At 41.7% G+C, this 20,393-nt stretch overlaps 2 protein-coding genes across 2 annotated transcripts; one reads left to right on the forward strand and one right to left on the reverse strand.

Annotated features, from left to right (window-relative positions):
- Positions 1-298: 298 nt before the first annotated feature.
- Positions 299-4,306, reverse strand: dhrs1 (dehydrogenase/reductase (SDR family) member 1). Its single transcript, XM_075483831.1, has 9 exons — positions 4,154-4,306; positions 3,263-3,409; positions 2,884-3,027; positions 2,626-2,705; positions 2,312-2,444; positions 2,024-2,167; positions 1,871-1,940; positions 1,550-1,630; positions 299-1,463 (listed from the first exon to the last, which is right to left on the reverse strand). The coding sequence occupies exons 2-9, from the start codon at positions 3,404-3,406 to the stop codon at positions 1,327-1,329; spliced, it is 933 nt and encodes a 310-aa protein (XP_075339946.1). The 5' UTR covers positions 3,407-3,409; positions 4,154-4,306; the 3' UTR covers positions 299-1,326.
- A 3,914-nt stretch (positions 4,307-8,220) lies between these two features.
- LOC142399255 (uncharacterized) lies at positions 8,221-20,383 on the forward strand. The gene is made up of 43 exons (XM_075483827.1): positions 8,221-8,483; positions 8,603-8,676; positions 8,781-8,825; positions 8,932-8,956; positions 9,174-9,242; positions 9,328-9,417; positions 9,528-9,596; positions 9,697-9,789; positions 10,022-10,108; positions 10,222-10,311; positions 10,388-10,453; positions 10,563-10,652; positions 10,774-10,860; positions 10,960-11,049; positions 11,178-11,267; positions 11,370-11,441; positions 11,644-11,706; positions 11,800-11,862; positions 11,959-12,024; positions 12,140-12,223; positions 12,520-12,606; positions 12,899-12,979; positions 13,096-13,164; positions 13,322-13,411; positions 14,020-14,109; positions 14,364-14,453; positions 14,752-14,814; positions 14,913-14,975; positions 15,068-15,136; positions 15,239-15,322; positions 15,452-15,538; positions 15,641-15,724; positions 15,837-15,905; positions 16,005-16,094; positions 16,187-16,276; positions 16,367-16,456; positions 16,552-16,641; positions 16,743-16,823; positions 17,029-17,091; positions 17,452-17,511; positions 17,619-17,765; positions 17,972-18,019; positions 19,468-20,383. Exons 1-43 carry the CDS (start codon positions 8,396-8,398, stop codon positions 20,019-20,021), a joined length of 3,840 nt encoding a protein of 1,279 aa, XP_075339942.1. The 5' UTR covers positions 8,221-8,395; the 3' UTR covers positions 20,022-20,383.
- Positions 20,384-20,393: the final 10 nt, after the last annotated feature.

Here is a 20,393-nt window from a genome sequence, read left to right on the forward strand (position 1 = left end):
CTTCTCCTGGCAGCGCACTATGAGCGCTTGGCCATAGTCACCTGTCTCCCCTGTCTGTTTTCCATGTTGGCTGTCCGGATGGGTGAACTGGAACCAACTTTTCGTTATGCTGTAAGGTGTAATGACAATAAAGCTATTCTGATTCTGATAATTCTGATCATTTACAGTCAACACCTCCTCACTGTGGGTCCTCGGTTCACACCGGCGATGTCCCGGCAGTGAAGACGAGGCAGGTGCAGTAAACATCTCCGTCTGCGTATTTCGTTTTTTGCAAAAAGACGACAAGTTCCCAGCAAGAGATGAGTAATCCTTTATTTAACCGATAGTAGCTTATTGCACCAAATACAATCGTAAGTGGTGAGTAAATACATGAAATCTCAGCTGGTGTAGGCAGTAAGCTCTCGTCTTGTCTTCTGGTTGTACAAAATCACATTTTATTGGCACTCGTGTTGGCTGCAGTGTGAACCTGCAGCTTCCTTCAGGTGGTGGAAAACCATTATTTAATGGATGAAAATCCTGCTGGAAAAAGCGCTACTTTCGCAGTGAAAACAACTCCCCACACAAAAAGAAAAAAAAAAGTCCAATTAAAAATAGTCGCATAAAATCGTATGTTGGCGTCAGCAGATCCTATTTATAGATCCGGAGTGACCTCATTTACAACTAAAACCGCCTTTTACTGTAAAACCTAAGTGTGCTGCAGAGGTCGGGTGGGTTGTGTCTGCCGTGAAAGCCGTAATGAGATGCAGTGCTGGACGTGGCTAACGGTTCGTCCTGCTGCTCGCTGTGGACAAAGGTTCACCGCTGTGTCTAATGGTGTTTCATGTTTGTTTTGAACGAAGCGTCTGCATACGCCCGCATTCTTCTGGTGGGAGGCGGGGGGTGGGTCATGACTGGGAGGGGAGAGCTGGAGCCCAAGATTACTGCCAAACCAAGCTTTGATACAAATGTAGTAAATGTAAAAATGAGTGCAAAAATGCACATTTTCACATTTCTAAAAGATTATTTTTACATTATAAAAAAACAACGCTAAATTAGGTTAGTGGCTTTTCACATTCAGCTGACATTAGTGTTTAGGTTAAGCGCTACAACATCCTTCATGTTTTTATACTTCAAACTTCATTGATTTGCAATCATTTAGCGCTCAAGAGGCAATTAATGCGTGCGTGCATGTATATATATCCAGAATTGGACATATACTCCTTCATTATGGAGTGTAAACTCTTTAAGTCCTTTAGCCGTCAGTTTTGGTTGTGATCTTAAACCACAGAAATTGTGGTTTAACTGTAGGTCAGGATACTACAGTGTGACGAGCGATGTGGGACATGTCTAGAACCGGCCGTTTGCCAGAGTGAGCATGAAGCGAGGCAGGCGAAGGAATGAGGGCACAACGGCGGAGAGCCAAGACAGGTAGGGGACCTGGGTCAGGAGGAACTTTAGGGAGGTGTAATCAGCTACGTCACGCCCTGGAAATAAAACACATATAATGAGTGGAATTGTAAGTTCAGATGTATAATTCTCAAATGGTAAGAAGGGGATCACACATATTCACCATCAATATCTTTAAGCCCATAGCGGCTCGCCAGGTCACACGTCATGAGCACCTTCCCAGTCAGCGACATGAGATTTTTATCTTTCAAACAAAAGAACAAAAAATCAAAACAGGCTTACTTTTCGATTATGGAAGTCTCTCGGTCCAGGAAACACTTCTCAGCATTCATAGTGTCAGTTTCTCAGGTTGTGTTAGAACAAATGGCGAGTAAAGATCGCGCATATTTACAAAGCTTATAAAGCCTTTCTGGCTAACAATTACTGGAGCTGCAGTGTTGATGCCCCCCGTCGCGCTGAAAACCACCCAGCGGCATCATTTTACCTTTTGCCAGGTTGACGATGCACATCCCGCTCAGCTCTGTGGTTTCTCCATTGGAAAATACGTCTTTGAACTGAGGAGAACAAAATCCCAAAAGTCAGGATGAGGCTGAAGTCGCAGTTACGAGGAAGGATTTGTGCTTGAGGAGGAGTCTACCTTGCTATCCACACCCTGTGGTTCAACTTTCTCCAGGACCAACTGAGATATCAACTCGGTTTGCACTGCTCCTGGCCACAGGCTGACAGAGGCCACTCCCCGACTCTTCAGCTCAACCGCCATGTCGCCTGCCAACCTGTCACACTGGAAACAAACCACAAACAAAACACGTCTCTTTTTGTTTGTTTTGTTTTTTTTAATCGCACTGACAAGATATGACACATCGCACTGTATGGCCAGGAATAGATTAGCAGATAATAATGCCGTGCTCATGCTGGGTGAACTTACCGCAGCCTTTCCAACTCCGTATGGCACATTGAAGAGATACCGCAGCCCACCCATAGATGAAACGGTCACTATCAAACCATGACCTTGAGCCACCATCAACCGGGACCCATAGACTGAGAAATAATAGTGACCCCTGCCAGATGAATACAGGAAAAAAAAGAGTAAGATCGTGGCTGTCCACTCAGTTTTAAAATAGGAAGTATTTGTCATATTGTGACATGAGAATTGTCATCAGAAACTCGGCGTGACGCATTTCGCTGACAAAGACCGAGTGCGTTAATCACAACGTGACTCGGCACAAAAGCATTCAGCACCTGAGGCCTGTGTTGTTGATGGAGTCCCACATCGACGGATCAACTTCCCAGAATTTCCTACCCATGTTCTCAAAGATGGCCTGGAATGACACAAGCTGAGGTCATCAACACAGTAGACTGTTTGTGTCTGGTCTTCTGCCTGCTTTCATTCACCGATTCAGCTTCAGCCCAAATTAAGCACACAACCGTTCACTCCACTTAATCGGGTCTATGATACACCAAGGAGTGGCTTGTGCGAGCTTTTTATTCGATACCGACCTGCACTCCAGCATATGCGTTGTTAACCAGTAAATCCAGCCTGCCGTTCTGTTCACGCTTGATCTGTTCGAAAAGCCCCACGATGTCTTCATCTTTCGTGGAATCGCAAATGACCGGCACGCAGTTCCCACCTCTCTCCTTTACCTGAGTTGAGAAAAAAAAAAAAAAAAGACACCAGACTGAAACACTGCTGCAGCGGCACCCCAGAGCTGACAGCTCCGACTTCAAGGTGCAGCCTTCTCCGAGATGACGACGGGAACTGATGACTGATCAGAGGCACCGACATTTTGTAGCTCAATTCCAAATCTACCAGAAACTGTCTGGAAACAAACCTCAATGTCTGATTTCGACTGTGAAAATGTGAGACTTAAAATGTCACCTCGGCAGCAGTTTGTTTCAGAGTCTTCTCTTGGCGTCCAGTGATGTAGACAGTGGCTCCTGCCTCAGACAGCTGGAGAGCTATTCCCCTGCCGATGCCCCTGGAGGCCCCTGTAACTACACACACCCAGCCAGACAGGGCCATTCTCTGGGGGAGGAAACACCACACATACAGACACACACACACACACACAATAATTTATTAGTTCGAAGGCACTGCAATCTAAAAACTATGTGGGTAAAAGGTGTTCAGGGGTCAGATATGATCAAAGGTCTGCGCAGGGTCCAGAGTTCACCACGAGTGTGGGAGGGCGATGCGTAGTCCTACTACTTCAGGTCCAGTCACAGTTAGTCAGCGTTTTTTTCACGCGAGGTTGACGACTAAGAGTAACAATTAAACTTAATCCAAACTTGCCCTAATCACGTTAAGAGTAGACGTATGAACACAAAACGCCGTCTGGTAAATGAAGCAGAGGAAGAATGCAGCAGCAAAGACATTTATTATCTGGAGTTATTATGTCGTAGTTAACTCGATTACGTTGGATTTAACTCGACCACCGTTAGACTTATTTAGGAGCCATTTTAGGCAACTCTTTTCTCAGCAACACACTTTTTATTTCACGATTTTTTTTCTCCCTTTATTCGTTTTTGTCTCGTATTGAAACTTTTGTTTTGGAACTAAATCAAACGGGCTTACGGCAGATAAACCGACGCCTCGTCTGAAAGACTTGACAGGCATTCAAACTGTTATGTAACTGTTATATTTAAATTGTTATTCAAAAACATCGCAGCGTCAAAATAAAAAAAGGTTTTGAATTGACACGATTTTCCTCTTCTTCAAGTATTATTATTACTTTGGCTAGCTTGGTTAAAAAAATGATAATAAGCCTACCTCACAGCACGGAGGACGCTGGGTCTGGAGGAAGAGCAAAAGGAGGCGTTTCGGTAGGTTCACTGCTCACTATTGCCTCAGTTTGGACATCTGTGAGATTGTATTCCAGTTTTTGCCCGAAGTTTTCTGACGAGCTTCACATTAAGGTTATTTAAACGCCCACCTATCGTAATATCGCGAGATGACGTAGAACAAAGAACATTCACGTGACAAAATAATCCCCTTTCTCTAACTTCCCGCTTCGTTTCGATAGCGGTTAACATATTTTACACATTCATTTTCACTTTAAGCATCGACTATTTGCCTTTTTTTTTTTAAAGGCGGCCTACTGTTAACACGTGATATACTCGACGTTACTGTAGGCTCCTAGTTTTTTATTATTTGAAATAAATTTGGTTCGCTGAGGTTTAGATGTTAAAGATTGGTCAGAGTAAGGGATCAATCTTGAATGTTAGGGTCGATATTGGATTCATCCGTCCATGACCAAGGTCCATTTTAGCGAGTTAAACTGAACATCACCACATGATGGCGCTGTTGTCCGTTTCGAATCAACGTGATTCAGTCACACAGTCGGACAGTCGACAGTCTGCAAAGGTCAGTGTTCACTTGGCATTCCTCCCAGACAGTGGGGTTGTGACAATATTTCCAGTAATATTGTGATGTTATGTAAACTGCAAACAAAAACAGAATGGTACGATTTTCAAATCTTTCAAACCAGTAGTTTTTATTCAGTTGAGCAGAAAACGTGTCAAATGTTGAAATCAAGAGATTTGGCTATTTCATTATGAGCTGACAGCATCGGATCACAAAAAGGTTGGAACTGGAACAACAAAAAGCAGCTAACTGAGTTAATTGGACAACAGGTCAGTATTGTGATTGGGTAGAAAAAGAGCACCTTCGAGAGGCAGAGTCTCTGAAGTAAAGCTGGGCAGAGGTTCAGCAATCTGCAAAAAATGTTGTCTACAACTTGTGAAGCGATTTCAGAATAACGTTCCTCAATGTAAGACTGAATATTCCATCATGTTTAGTCGATAATATCAGGAGACATCAGTGAGCCCTTGATCTTTGGGTCCTCAGGGGGCCCTGCATTAAAAGCAAGCGTGATTCTGTTACGGAAATCCCTGCATGGGCTCAGGGGCACTTCCAGAAATCATTGTCTGTGAACGCAGTCGCCGTCCACACAGTTGTATTAAATATCTCTCATGCCAAGAAGAAACCATATGTCAACATGATACTGACAAGCTGCCATTTTTTAACCCTAACCCAAAATTTCAATCTTATTGGAAACCATCTAGAAACAAAGGGAGTGCATCCATCTGGCTTCTTTTCAGCGCTCAGTTCAAATGCCTGCATCTGTGACGGTATGGGGGTGCATTAGTGACAATGGAGCCCACGGCTTGCACACATTGAAAGGTACCATCAATGCCGAAAGGTTTATACAGGTTTAAGAGCAACATATGCTCCCATTCAGACAACATCTTTTTCATGGAAGGCCACATGCTGCATCTAGAACAAAAGCATGACTTCATAGTCGAAGAGTCCTGATGCTGGACTGGCCTGCTTGCAGTCCTGACCTTTCACCTTTCAACTGAAGACATTTGTCATTAAAACTCAGAATACAAGAAAGATCCATGACAAGAATGGAGCAACATTCCCTCGACCAAAGGTCCAGCAACTGGTCAGATGTTTACAGATGTTTACAGACATGCTACACAGTGGCAAACGTGGTCCTGTCTCGTTTTAGGTCCAAGATAGGCTAACATCTTTCATGTTAATGAGGAATGAGGAAATGTCTCACTATGATATATTTTTATTTATGTTATATTGTGAATAAATTATTGGTTTTAAGAGATTGCTAAATGCCTGCTCTCTGTTTTTACCTCTACCTTGTGAAGAAACATCTAGTTAATAATTTAAAAGAATCCCTGTTTTTCCTGGCAGACACAGCTGACAATCCGGTAAATGGATAAAGAACGAGATAAAAATCAAACACAATTTCAACAAAGTCTCTCAGCAAACCAAACAAGGCAAATAGATCATCTGTTACAGGTTATGACTAAACTGTAGCATTCTGAGTCGTATCCAGCAGAAAACCCCGCAAATTTATTAAGATTTTTGAAACATCCTCCCACAGTTTCCTGTCCGTCAACACCAGCCGCGGCTATTCAGAGACAACACGGGAAGCCGGACAGCCTCTCCCATTCTCTGGCGAAATTGCTACATCTTCAATGTTACATTGACGATAAAACAGTTATTCACAAAACACAAGATATGCCCAATACTGCATTTACTCTCATAACTACAACATGTTGTCCTGTAGCTTAATGAAGTGATTTGTTCTGAAATCGCCGCCGTTCACTGAGGAAATCATGTTATGAAGCCGCCACTAACAGCCAGGCTTCCGAGCCGAGGGCTGCCCGGCTTCGAGGAGGGGGCGGGAGAGTCAAGTTTTTTTCTACAATTCTAGGTCATCATTGGCTAAATCGACAAAAACTCATCACTTCCGAGGCTGCTCAGCGTCTCTGGGGGTAGATTAGACGTGGGCGTGTCAATATGAGGGGCTGTGTCGTGATGATTGGAGTTAATTCAATTCAATTAATTTTTTTTTATATAGCGCCAAATACAACAAATGTCATCTCAAGGTACTTAGATAGTAAGTCCAATTCAAGCCAATTGGAATTCAATTAATTAATAATAATCATAATTCATAAAATAAGTTAGTGTTTTGATTAGTTAGTATTTTGAGGCCAGATTTTTTTTCCCGTTGTCTCCTTAGAATGGTGATTTTTAAAAATGAAAAAAACCCATCTAGCTTCTTTTTTATTTTTTACATTCAAAATGTGCGCCGTGCTTCACATGTCCGGGATGAGTCTGGAGGTGAAATGCAGGAACTTCTGTTTTCATCATTGCTGGTTTTCCCGTCTCCTTATGCACAATACCCCCCGTGTTATGCTTTTTTAAAAGTTCAGGGATCGTCGAGTATTGTGTTTCGGTTGGTGGCATGTTTTTAAGGCCTGACATATTTTTTAATTATTTTTGGGGGCTTTTCATGCCTTTATTAGATAGGACAGTGTAGAAAGACAGGAAGGAGGGGGCAGAGAGAGAGAGAGGGGGAACAACATGCAGCAAAAGGCCGTCCGATGCGAGACTCGAACTGGGGCCAGCTGGACTATAGCCTCTTGTACATGAGGCGCCTGCTGTACCCACCACACCACAGACCACCCCTGGCCTGACATTTTTTATTTTATTTATGGCTTTGATAGATTAGTTCCTACTCTCAAAACGAGACAGAATTGCACCGGTGCCTTCTTGCTCTTTGGCACTGGGGCAGGAACTCATCTCCAAGGGTTACTAGCAACATTGCAAAAAGAAACCAAGAGAAGAATTTGTCAGGCATTTCGAATATACAAACTTTCTCTGAAGTTCACACACACAGGAAAATACTGTCAGTGACGCACAACCAGCCCTGGAATCGTGGTGAGAGATACCTGTAAAGGATGTTTCTTATGACCTGATTCTGCATTACTGATTAGGCTTGGAAGAAAAAGTTTTACAGTCACTTTTCTCGTGTGCTAGGATGTCAACACTTACGTTCAACTGTCAAAGAAAAAAGGGGGATTAAAAGGGCTTAATCAGCCTTACTGTTCAGAAAAAGTGGGCAGTCTTTCAGCTGGGCCTGCAAGCCTCAAATGTCAAACAAGACCAAGATTCTTTTGCATCTTTGGATGCACCTCAGGGGCACCACGACACCTCCGCTCTGCTGATCCTTAAACTTTGTATGAGTTGTAGATGATTCTATATTATAATGATTATATATAGACATTATAGATGTACTTGATGACACGTGTAGCATTGCCTTTTAAACTTAGGACGAATTCAAGGCAAAATGTTTCTGCTTCTGTCGTGCACTTGATATTCAAATGCAGGCTCACTTTTTTTTTTCAACATTAGCTCAATGTTTGCTTGAGATAACGAGCAACGTTCATATAAATGAAGAGACTTCATCTTTAAAAGCCGTTTGAGCATGTCGATTCAGCCTTTCTTCATACATACGTCTTTAATGAGCCCTTGTGTTGCTTTCCCATTCTGCGGGAAGGTTGCGACACATGACCTCGAAAAAACCCTAGAGTCATTCGCTCGCTCCTCCTTTTTCTGGGAAGCCAGTGCCCCCCCTAGGCCGTTGGTCATTCTGTGCCAATATAAAGAGACAGGTGACAGAAGAGAAGCGCTTATTCGCACAAAATGAGAAGAGCGATGTCAGGAGGTTTTCCCTTTCTGTGGGTTCCCCTCCTTCTCACCTGTGTCTTTCAGACGTCTGACAACAGACACGGTAAGGAGCAGCGCTCATCAGTGTTGTTGTCGGTTGCTAAGTTGCAAGTGAAACTTGAACTGAAATTAGAAATGACTTTAATGGTGATTTTTGTGCATTTATCTTTGTTTTGCTTTCAGTCCATCCTAATGTGGAGGATATTGTGAGTCAATTGGGAAACCAGGAGGTGTACGATGTCCTTTCAAAGATCCCAGTGAGTTCCCATGACTCTGACTCGACACATAAATAGTCATGCAAAGAGTTGGGCAGTGCAAAAAGTCACATGTGCTGATTTTTTTTCATCATTATTCACCACAGATAACCTTTCCAAATGGAACAAATTTCGACCAAGTTAATATAACGGTTCGTAAGGACCTGCTTTCATGGTCACGTTTGGTCTGGTTGTTTTCATCAATGCAAATCTTTAACACACACAGAAACTCTTTCATCCATTTTCTCTCTTTTACAGACATTTGACATCAAACTTTGCACTGGTAAGGAGTTATTTGAACTCATCCCTGACAACATGTGCAGCAGTGATTCATTTCCAATTCCAGCACTAGGGTTAGAGAGGAACTTTTGTCTGTTACTAACTTATCATCAGTACTGTTGGAAAAACTGGCAAAGGCAGCGATTCCGCTTAAAGAAGAAGAGCAAATACAGACTTTGTGTCATCCAGCTGCCGATGCTAACATGCCTTTTCTGTGTCAGATATGAAGGAACAGCTGGCGTCCCTGAACGGGGAGCTTCAGCAAACAAGTCGCCGTAACAGCCAGCTCGGTGAGGGTCTATTCTGTGAAGCCACGAGTTGCATGGTGGGCGTGCTGTTGCTCTGCTACACTGTAACCTCTGCCCTCTCTCACAGATGAGGAGGCCTTTGAGCTGAGGCGGGATGTTAGGCAGCTGAAAATGAGACTTGCGACGTGCAGTTCGACTGCGTCGGCCGTTTCTGGCTGTAAGATTTGAACAGCATATACTGCACTGCATATGTGTAACACATGGAGATGATTTCCACGGACGTGGACGTTGTTCAATGTTCAGTCGTTGTCTGTGATTTCTTGGCAGCTTATCAAACCCAGCTGCAGACGAAAATGAACGAGCTGCTGGAGGTGTTTGACAGTGAGATATTTCAAAGTAAGGCGAGCAGAAATGGACTAAAATGTCCTGCTTTTATCGATTTATTCATTTGCGTTTTGAAGGTTTTGTTTTTATCTAACATGAATGTCATTTCTAGTACTAAAGATCATGACCCTCACCAGGGAGGTGGCTACTTTGCAGAGGAAGGTTGAACTTGCTGCCAGTTCTACTGACGCCTCTGAACTCTCAGGTGGGTAGTTTTGGTGATATTTTTTTTTTTGCAGACTCTTTACATTTGCATCTGAAACATTTCACTTAATGTCAGTGGAGTAGAAGATTCAAACATCATACTTCATCTGAAAAACATTTCAACCTGGCTTTATTTGTTTAATATTCTTCCAGAAAGTTACCCAGTCAGGGGCAAAAGAAGTGAATTTGTCTTTGTATTAGTGTTACCTCATTTCCACACTCATGTTGAACAGTGCTGCAGAAGGAGTTGGAGGAGAAGCTCAATGATCTGAATGCCAAGAAACAGCAAATTGGAAGAAGCAACAAGAACTCCAAACTCAGTAAGAGTTGCTTTTTTTTTAATGATTTGGGACAGCTGAGTAGAGGAAGATGCTCAACTTTTTGTGATTTGTGCAAACAAAAGTGCTTGATTCTGCGCTTTCTGTCCGTGCAGTTTTAGAGATAATCTCACTGGAAAATCAAGTGTGGGATTTACAGCAGACAAGGACAGGAACTGATGTTCTTCCTGACGGCAGAGAATTGGGTAAACTACTCTCACTTTGAAATGCTACAACAACATGATGAAGTTGGTTGACTCACTCGATGTTAACTTCCATCAGATCTGCAAGAGGAAATCAACAGGAAGATCAGTGAGCTGCGAGACCGAGGAGACACCATCTCAGCTGGTTAGTAATCTAACCAGGCCACATTTGGCAGAATCCCCTTTTTATGATCAACATATTCAAACCTCCTCATCAAACAGCTCCTGATTTTCACTCTCTATCGATTTCCCAGTGCTGGAGCTGATTTCTGTGCGCAGTAAGATTACAGTGATGGAGAAAATGATACGGGTCCACATTCAGGAATCCAGGACCGCCTCTTCCGGTGAGTCCTGCGCTTTGCATGTGCAGAGGTTGAAGCCGCGTCCCATCTCTCATTACTGGCACTTTCATGTCTCAAGGCGTGCAGCCTAAGGCTTCACTCCCCTTTCTTTTTTATTTCCCAGATGCTCAGAGGCAATGGAGGCTAAAGGTTGAGCTACTTAAAGAGAAGATTATGCAGTTGAATGATGATGAGCATAACACTACACTTAGTGCGTCTGCAACTCAACAACCTGCAACATTTGATGAAGTTTCTCGTGGTTACTATTCATTTTCGCATCGACCTGCTAACCTCTTTCATTTGTCCTCAGCCAGAGAAATTCTGAGACTCCAAGGCGAGATGGATCATCTTGCTAATGTCAAGTTGACCGCCAAAGAGACACTGGAAGCCTCACTCAGAGGTGAATGAGCACACTGGCAATTCAACTCCCACACACACGCTCGTCTTATTAGAACGAGTTTGACACAATGCTTGAACAGCAAAGTTCGAAAGGCTTCAACTGGTGCGTTTTTTGTTTCTCCATCCCAGAGATCAGAGTGAATCTGGAGGCAGAGAAAAAACGCGAGGAAATTTTACAGAAACAGCTGGAGGGGGCAGACTACTCCATGGCACAAATGAGTGAGTTGGAGTAGGAACTAGAGTCAGACTTGGTGTCTGCCCTCACTGAAGTTTTTTTTCCTTCTCAAAATACCTAAAATACTTTTCTCTTGCTTTGACCAGTCAGAAAAATCATCAACATAATGGAGGAGCTGAGACGGCAGCACCACGCAACATCAACAGGTCAAAGTCAGGGTGAGTGCACCTCTGATAACTAAAAAACGCATGAGAAAACTGTCAAGCGATTATTTTTTAGGAACAAATTGATGGATACTGTTTATTACAAGCTTTCTTTATAGTTAAAAAAATGATTCTCTCGTTTATTCCCATCACTTTGTCCTTTACACCGACATGCACGACAGATTACTGACCGCAACGTGTCTTTGTTTGAAATCAGACATTTTTGCCCTGGTCCAAAGATATAAAAACGACTACGCCAAAGCTCAGAGTGAGATAACGGGTGAGTTTTCATCAGGAAGACCTTTCTGTAAAATCAGAGCATGATTTCAGGTGAGAGCTTTTAATCACCAGCTCCCCTCTTTTCTGACAACAGATCTGCAGGAGAAGCTGCGACTGACGCGCAGGGAGTGTTCTGGACTCGAGGAAAGAAATAAGCGTACGTTGCTGGTCTGACCTCAACTAAGACATCTGATTCATGATTTAGTTTCTGATTTGAAGAATATTCCAGTTTTATTCCTTTATTTCCTATCAGTGCTAAAGACTGATTTGGAGGAGAAGATTTCAGAACTGAACAGAACCGACACCAAAGGAGCACTGAGTGAGTCATGTCGCAGCTTATGTTTCGTATTTCTTTCTACATTAGGAAAATCTCATAATTAGTTTCTAACCCGATTGACTGAGCAGTCATATTCACTCATGTTTGTCTGCGTCAGTTCTGAGTGTGATAAAGCTGCACGGCGAACTAAAGACTTTGAGGAAGCAGATCTCAGCCTCTGACGATAAAGAAATGACTTCAAGTGAGTAACCGCTGCCATGATAAATGCAGAACACTTTAAATGTAATGTAAATCTTTATTAACTACTTAGATTTGCAAAGGGAATTGTGTCGTCTTTAAAATGACTTTAAAAGAAGGGGAACTGGGTGACTTAACTCGCCTCCAACCTGCCCTCCAGGACTCCAGTGGCATCTGGAATTTGCAGTGATAGCAGATGCATCTAGCTAACACTTTGTGCTTTTGCCTTTGTGTGTATGATATTTCTGTCATATTTCGGCCTCCCAGAGGAAAAACAGTTTTTCTCCACCTCCTCCATAGAGCTGCAGAGGCAGCTGCAGCAGAAGCAAGCAGAACTGAACTCCAAAACCGAAGACATAGAGAGACTGATCGCTAAGCCACGAAACGGTGAGCATGCATTTCTGATTTGTGTGATCACTCGGGTCACTGTTTGAATACTAATGATCTTTATGGGTTTGCTCACTTTTAGCTTCATCACCACCTATATGGTCATGTTACCTAATGCTGTACCATCAAACGTTCACAATCTGGGTCTTAGATATGCACCTTTAAATTGTTCTGGGAGATGAGGGGGGTTTCCACCATCTGTTACACCAGCCAAATACCAGCTGACGGCCAGTTGGTGTAGCATTGACAGTTATGAATTTGTGAATGAAACAAATCTGTTTGTTCGTTTCAGTTTTAACAATCATTGAGCTGCAGAAACAGATTTGGAACCTCCAGAATAAGAACACCAGTGGGACCATTGATGAAATAAATGGTATTTTGACTTAACAAATTGAAATGCACCAGTTCGGAGCTACTTCTTTCTGGGATCAAAAGTAACCACAAATCATCAAATGTACTGTTCATGAAATACAATTTACTTTTCCCCAGCATTGCAAAATAGAGTGGACGATCTGCTCAGTGAAATAGACAGCAGTGGCCAAGGCAACGCAAAGCAGAGTGAGTATGAAATGGCAGAGAGCAAAAAGGTGCACTGACAGTGGGGCTTTCCTTATTCAACCCTTTGATGAGAGAATATTTTTACTGTTCCTGTTGAGTTTCTTGTGAATTCTGTCTCTGTACGTTCTTCTTTTTTTTTGTTCCTGCTGTGCTTCAGTGATGAAAATAGTGACGCTGCAGACACAGGTGGAGTATCTGAAGACACTGCTGTCAAACCCCAAGATGTTAGAAACCACCAGAGTGACCGGTAAGCATCTCCAGACCAAGACTCACTGATAGACACTGCTACAGTTTTTAGTCATTTAAAAATAGTGCATACTACATGTAGGAGCTATTTGTAGAGTTAGCTTTTGTTTTTTGGTTCTAGTTGTAAATTTAATTTACTAATTATGAGTAACTTTATTTGATTCATTTCAATGCTTTATTTAGATTAGATTTTTCTTGCTAATATTCTTTGTTAGTTATTTGTTTTGAATATTTTGTTAATTGGGTCACACTGTGCACCTGAGTCTATTTATGTAGGTAGGCACCTGGAGTACCAGCATGCACTGGGGTGGGCCAATGGTTTTTACCAGGGAAAGGGAGAGAGCAGTAGGTTTTCTTTGTTCTTTTGTTTGTTTTATTGTTTTGGAAATAAATCATCAGAAAAACGCAAGAATTCATTTTTGGACATTCATCTTCTTTTGCCTGCGTTAAACCACATCCCCATGGTGCATCAGTGGCCTTTTGATTTAGTTTGGTTTAAGTTTAATTTGTTTTTTATGGACAAATGGCCACTACACTACATTTGTGCATTAGTGTATCCTGATCTCCTGCATATGACATAATGAATCTGTTTCAATTTCTTTGTGTCAGAGCTCACAAACAAGCTTAAAGCCAAGGAGGAAGAACTGAAGCAATATGTTAATGAGCTGAATGAGAAGAATCAGACAAATGCCAAACTGGGTAAGTAAAGAAGGAGGATGTTGTTTGCAGCCTCTTCGGCACAAGGAAGGCCGCAGAGATTGCAGCCTCTGGGGCAAGAAACCCCATTTTCGACGCCCATCCCACAGCCGAGACCATGTGACGTAGACATTCCCCCACACAAAGCAAGGTGTAACAGCCACGTTACGCTTGGTTTTTGTGAGAAAAACACTGGGCTGGTCTTTATTTATGGCAATGATCTGACCTGCTTTGCGTGTTCTTTCTGTGTTTGTCAGCCGTGACCATCACTGATCTGCAAAGACAGCTCAGGGAAATTGAAAAAGAAAAGCAAGCGGAGGACAAAGCCACTTCTGCCACGCTTTCTGGTGAGTATGCTCTTTTCATTATTGAAAGGGAAAGTGTAGAACTAAATATTCTTCAGTCTCAGTAAGTAACTGTTACTTACCACTGATCTACATCTTTACATTACTGTTTCCCCATCACCATATCCATATTGTTGCAGTTAGGGTTCGATTTATTTATTTTTAAATACTCTGATCCTTCTCCCACTCTGTTTTTATTATCTCTGTTTACAATAACCCAATTGATCACTCATTTATCACAAAGATCTTGTTTTATTCCTTTCCATGTACACCATCCTCATCCTGACCTGACCTTTTCTAGAGCTGAGGGAACAACTGAAGAGTAAAGAGGAGGAGAACAAAAATAATCAGGCTTTGATCAAATGTAAGTTTAGTCCTGGCAAGTTTAGGCTTTTGGGGTGAGAATTAAAGCCGAAGATTGGAGTCACTCTGAATAGATTGTGAATTATATGATTCTTCTAGCTCTGCAGAACAGTCTGAACCAGACAGAGGCACAGTGTTCTGCGTATGAGCAGAAAATTAAAGGTGAGTGTGGTCTCTCACTCGTCACACTCTCCATGCTGGACCCAGGAAATCTTGCTGTGGGATCAAGAGTTGTGATTTATGTATCTTTGTAGACCTGCAGAACGATCTGGATGCCAAAATTGAGGAACTGACGTCCAAATCTGACACTGTTACTTCACTTGGTGAGTGGTGCAGCTGTGATCGGAGGTTTGCTCGAACATGACAAGGACCTCAAAGTTAAGGAGAAGCCCAAATACTGATTTTCAGTCTGTTCGTTCTTTCAGCTCTTAGAATTTCGACACTAACTGCGCAGCTGGAGGAGCTGAACAAACAGCTGCAAAACTCTGTATCCAAATCCCAGATCGATGGTGAGTGTGTTGCTGTTGTCAACTCAAGTAGAACACAAATGCAGTTCGGCAATGATTGCGTATATGAAGGCGCTCCTGAGTGGATCAGTGGCGGAGAGGTTAAAGAAAGGTTTCATGTGTGTTTTGCAGAGCTTCAAAGACTCATTGACGAAAAAAGTAAAGCTCTGGTTGAAAAAACTGAACAGCTGAAACAACGGAGTGGTCAGGCACAAAGAAGTGGGTTCACCATGCTTAACAAGCCACCGAAACAATCAAAATGTCTGATTTTTACGTCCAATAAGTGCGTAGAGTGAATACAAAGATGTCTTACTCTTTCAGTCCTGCAAATTATTGCATTACGAGTGGAGATTGAGAGACTGGTAGATGTGGCAGCAAACGACACAGATCATTTCAAGATAAACGGTGAGATACAGAAACATATCTGTGCTACATGTTACATAGACGTGGCACTATCAGTTCCAGCAAAGGTACAAAAAACCCTGCAAAATGAGGCTTTTTCATCTCTTTACTGCAGCGCTCCAAGACAAACTCAAATACCTGATCGAGGGAATTCAAGATAAAGACGATGAAAACTCAAAACTGAGTGAGTACCGTGGAATTTTGTTTTATTTTTAAAATCGGTCAAATGTGTTGTTGGCAGGACAACCTGTTGATCCATCCTTTTTTTTTTTTTTTCTGTTAGTGTTTCAAATCTTGGTTCAAAAAGATGAAATAGCCAGACTGGAGAGGCAAAAAGAGACTGAACTGGAGACACAAGCACAGAGAATAAGTGGTGGGATGCAGAACGCCATAAAGAATGAGCGTGCATGATGTTTCTACATATATTTTCAGGACATAAAACTCTTGTTTTTTCCTTTGTTGAAGACCTGGAGAGTGAACTGGAGAATATCAGAAATCAGATAAAAGACAAAACAAGTGTGCTGGATCCCACAGATATAAGGATTGCTAATCTGAGTAAGTGTTGGCTCTGCTTTGGTTTAAAAGAAAGACAGTGAGTTATCACTTTGTGTCATGAAATAAGTAGGTCTGCTCCATCTTTTACAGCGGGTCAGATTATGGAACTTCACAAGAAAATAAAACCGCTGGAGGAAGAAATATCAGATCTCAAGGAGACATATGATGAAAACCTTGCAGGTAAAGAATAGAACGTAGCAGTTGTGCGGCATAAAGGAATCCATACCCAGATTTTGTCTCAAAAAATATTTCACTGATCTCTAAATCACTTTCAGAGCATCAAGAAAAACTCATTTTGACTAAGAAACAACTAGAAGACAGTGAACTTCAGCTCAAACATGCTGGCGCAGAGAATTATAAACAAAGTATGAATTTTTTACTTGTTTTTTTCTCTCGATTTTCCTCGCCGTCTGTCGTGTTTTAGCAAAAACAAAATAACATTCCAAACCGTTTGTGTCTCTGCCAGTAATGAAGATCGCCGAGTTGAGCGCTCAACTGAAAAAGGCCCGGAAGCAGGCGTCGAAAGCTACTGGAAAGAGTATCACCGGTTTGTCACCTAATTATGTGCAGTCATCCAACAATCTCACATTGTGCGTGCTGGAATAGGTCTCCTAAATATCCAGACGGGCTGGTAACACTCAGGCCTGTCACATGGCATGACGACACGTCTTCTTTTCCAGGACAAACATTTAAACATTCCAGGTTATAATGCAATCGTGTGTTTTTTCTTTCTTTTCTGCTTTATCTTTTAGACCTGGAAGAACGACTCAAAACACAACAAGAAGAGAACAGGAACCTTGAGACTACAAACAAAGGTAAGTTCGTTGTGATGTTCTGCAAGCATGCTTTGGCCTTTGGAAAATACATTTCATTGCTTTCTAACACCATCTTTTAATCTACTCTGCTACATTTCCAGTAGTAGGAGCAAATTCCGTATTTTTAACATTTCATCTGGATGATCAGCACTAAAGTTGCTCATTTGTGTAGAAATAACCTTTTAGAGTATATTTGTTTGACCTTTTTTTTAATTCTTTGGCATGAATCTTTTCCTCTTGAAAAATAGGTGAACAAATGTATTTCTTAATGGGTCAAAACTGTTCATTTCCAATTTCAATCTATTTCTATTGGTCTCTCTTCTGTTTATTGCCAATTTTCTGACTTCGTCTTGCTGTCAGACTTAAAGAAACAGGTCAAAGAGCTGAACACATGCTGCACTGTCAACACCCACTGTGAAGGTGAGCTCCTCAGATGGACCTGATTATCACACGCACTCATATACCTGTCCTCAAGATCCACTGAGATATTTGTTGCAGTATTTTTAAGTGCATATATCATCAAACAGACCTACAAAGACAACTGCAACAAAGCCAGGAGGATGCCGATCGCCTCCACCGGCAGCTGCAAGAGAAGGACGCCGCCCTCAGAAAGCTGCAGCGGGACTTTGAAGAACAGGGAACCGAGAAAAACAAGCTGCAGGAAAGCTACAACAGTACGTTTTGACACCACAAAAGTGCTCCTACACACAATGAGTATTTTCATTGAATATAACAGAAGAAAGGTACTAGATGCTTAATTACTGAATGTGTAAATTGTAGCGTTTTGTCTCAGTGGGAGGGTAGCAAAAATCAGACGACCAACTTGAGGAAAACATACAAATCCCTCTGCAAAAATGTGCTGTGCCTCCTCTTTCCTCAGATCTTCTGGAGGAACAAGGTGTCCTGGCAGATAAGGTCATCCATTCCAGTGAGTCACTAATGAAGCATTCATTTGTTGGAATTTTTTCTTTTTTTCTTTTAATATTTATATTTGTATTTAGTGTTTGAAATGAAAACCTTTACCCTAAATTATAAATGTTCAAACCGGAAAAATGTAATGATAAAAACATAGTCTGAAATTTGGCCATTTGTTTTTTTTTGGAAACTACTAGTTGTAACTCATTCATTTCAATACTAACTACTATATACCAGAGATGGGGACTCGAGTCATGCGACTCGACTAGACTCAACTTGCACTTAAGTTGCACAAAGACCTGAGACTTGACTTGGACTCGAGGTTTGGGACTCGTAAACAATCTTCATTTCATTAAATGATTGTTTCTGATCTTTATTTCGTTAATTCCGATGGCAGGCTGAGCGCGACATAGCCTCACGCATGCGTACAGCCACTGATTTCAAAACTACTGTAACCATGGCAACGTCAAGCTCATCTGGAACTGTGCCATAAGTTGTCGCACTTGGTTATAAAGCGTTCACGCAGACAGCGAACAAGCAAACGGCCACTTGCAAAGTGTGTATTATCAGGATAAATGATGCCGGCTCAACTACGTCCAACTTCATCAGGCACCTAAAAACGCACAAGGACAGGTCAGACTCTCACTGATGTGAAAGGGAAACTTTTCGACAGGTACCGCTCGCAAACTAATCAAAGTAAACAGCGTTGTAAACTATATGCAGATCATAGCTTCGTTGTTCACTACACAGCGTTGATGATTTATCTGCAGCAGCCTGCGAAATTTGGGAAGGACTAAGGTTAGGTAGCCAAGGTTAACAGTTACCAAATTAATTGCTAAGCCAAGTCTAGGTGGATGTAGTTTAACGTCAATCTAATTGCTGTTTTAAAATAGCCTACTTTTACAATTTCAGGGACACCTGATAAAATTCCAGGTTGACACTGTCAAAAAACTGAAAAATGCACTGAAATTGTGCTGAAACATGTTATGCATGAGAAGTTCAGGCTCCACAGCCAGTTATTAATATGTCTGTTCATGTATCCTGTGGTGCAGAGCAAGCACACATATTTCCAAATACATTTATATACTTCAAACAAGCTTTCATGGCGTTTCTTCACATTGGATTGAAATAGCCCTCTTAAGTGACCATGCTCTGATCAATTTCGATCCTGCAGTGTATAATGATATTACATATGTTGATAATACAGCACATGCTTTCAGGCCATAACATTGCAATAACTACAATGCAGTCTTTTCTAGACCAAATGTGTCTAATGATAGAACGTTCATTTCAGTCATTTGAGACTTGAAACTTGACTTGGACTTGGAAAAAAGACTTGTGAACATGTGTGCTATATAATATATACCCATACCTTGGAAAACTGTATATATATTATATATACATATATAAAATGTAAAAATGTTGTATGAAGATACTCATTCTACATTTCTCGGTTTCCAGCAAAGATGATCATGGATCCAGACACGGCACACCCGAGAATAGCTCTGTCTGCAAATAAAGCTGAGGTATCCACCACAGAGGACCCATTAAACGTCCTCGACCATCCAGGCAGGTTTGACATTGTTCTCGGCGTCCTGGGTGAGACTGGTTTCTCAAGTGGCAGACATTACTGGGAGGTGTCCGTAGCTGGGAAGAATTGTTACCACCTTGGAATGGCCAGTGAATCTGCTCAAAGAAAGGGATCGCCGTCATTCAAGCCAGCACAAGGTTACTGGACTATTGTCCTGAACAAACAGGGTCAGCTCAGAGCTATTGACAAGAAACCGGTTATGATTCACACTGAGAGTCTACCCTTAACGCTGGGTATCTTGTTGGACTATAAACAGGGACAGGTTTCTTTTTATGACTCTGGGAGCAGATCTCACCTCTACACTTTTTCAGGTCAGAGGTTTACTGACAAAATCTATGCATTTATCAGTTACTGTGTTGAGGAAGTCAAATTTCCGCTTCCACTTGCTCTAGTTTCTCCTGGATCAACTGACTGGATAATATAAGGAGCGCAAGACTGTTCTGTTTGGTCACTTTTTTTTTTTTTTAAATGTATGTTCCTCAGTTTTGAACCTTGGTCAATCATGAAATAATCCACTAAATAAAGAAGTTCTCACACACATTCCTGTGATTACCACTGTTCTATATTTCAGACAATAAACAAATATACAACAATGAACTGTAAAAAAAAAAAAAAAAAAAAAAAAGGGTATTGTTCTCCTGTATATGTCATATCCAGATGGATTAAGCATACGTGCAGAAGAATTTAAATAAAAAAAAAACAAAAAAAAACAACTTGTGCAATCTCTTTTTCTCCTTACAGCCATTCATTGAAGTGTTTCTTTCAAGCTGAAACCAATGAACCAAGACACGCAGAG

The sequence above is a fragment of the Odontesthes bonariensis genome, chromosome 14, assembly GCF_027942865.1.
Source record: "Odontesthes bonariensis isolate fOdoBon6 chromosome 14, fOdoBon6.hap1, whole genome shotgun sequence".
Classification (NCBI taxonomy): Eukaryota; Metazoa; Chordata; class Actinopteri; order Atheriniformes; family Atherinopsidae; genus Odontesthes; species Odontesthes bonariensis.

What these genes read in the sequence shown, in the direction of transcription:
- dhrs1 (XM_075483831.1), bottom strand. Translation starts at nt 3,406, where the DNA reads ATGGCCCTGTCTGGCTGGGTGTGTGTAGTTACAGGGGCCTCCAGGGGC. An exon ending in TGAAACAAACTGCTGCCGAG is followed by an intron (nt 3,028 to 3,262) that starts GTGACATTTTAA and finishes TTCTCAACTCAG; the next exon opens with GTAAAGGAGAGAGGTGGGAA. An exon ending in CATCGTCAACCTGGCAAAAG is followed by an intron (nt 1,631 to 1,870) that starts GTAAAATGATGC and finishes TTTGTTTGAAAG; the next exon opens with ATAAAAATCTCATGTCGCTG.
- LOC142399255 (XM_075483827.1), top strand. Translation starts at nt 8,396, where the DNA reads ATGAGAAGAGCGATGTCAGGAGGTTTTCCCTTTCTGTGGGTTCCCCTC. An exon ending in CCAAGGCAACGCAAAGCAGA is followed by an intron (nt 13,165 to 13,321) that starts GTGAGTATGAAA and finishes GCTGTGCTTCAG; the next exon opens with TGATGAAAATAGTGACGCTG. An exon ending in ATATGATGAAAACCTTGCAG is followed by an intron (nt 16,457 to 16,551) that starts GTAAAGAATAGA and finishes AATCACTTTCAG; the next exon opens with AGCATCAAGAAAAACTCATT.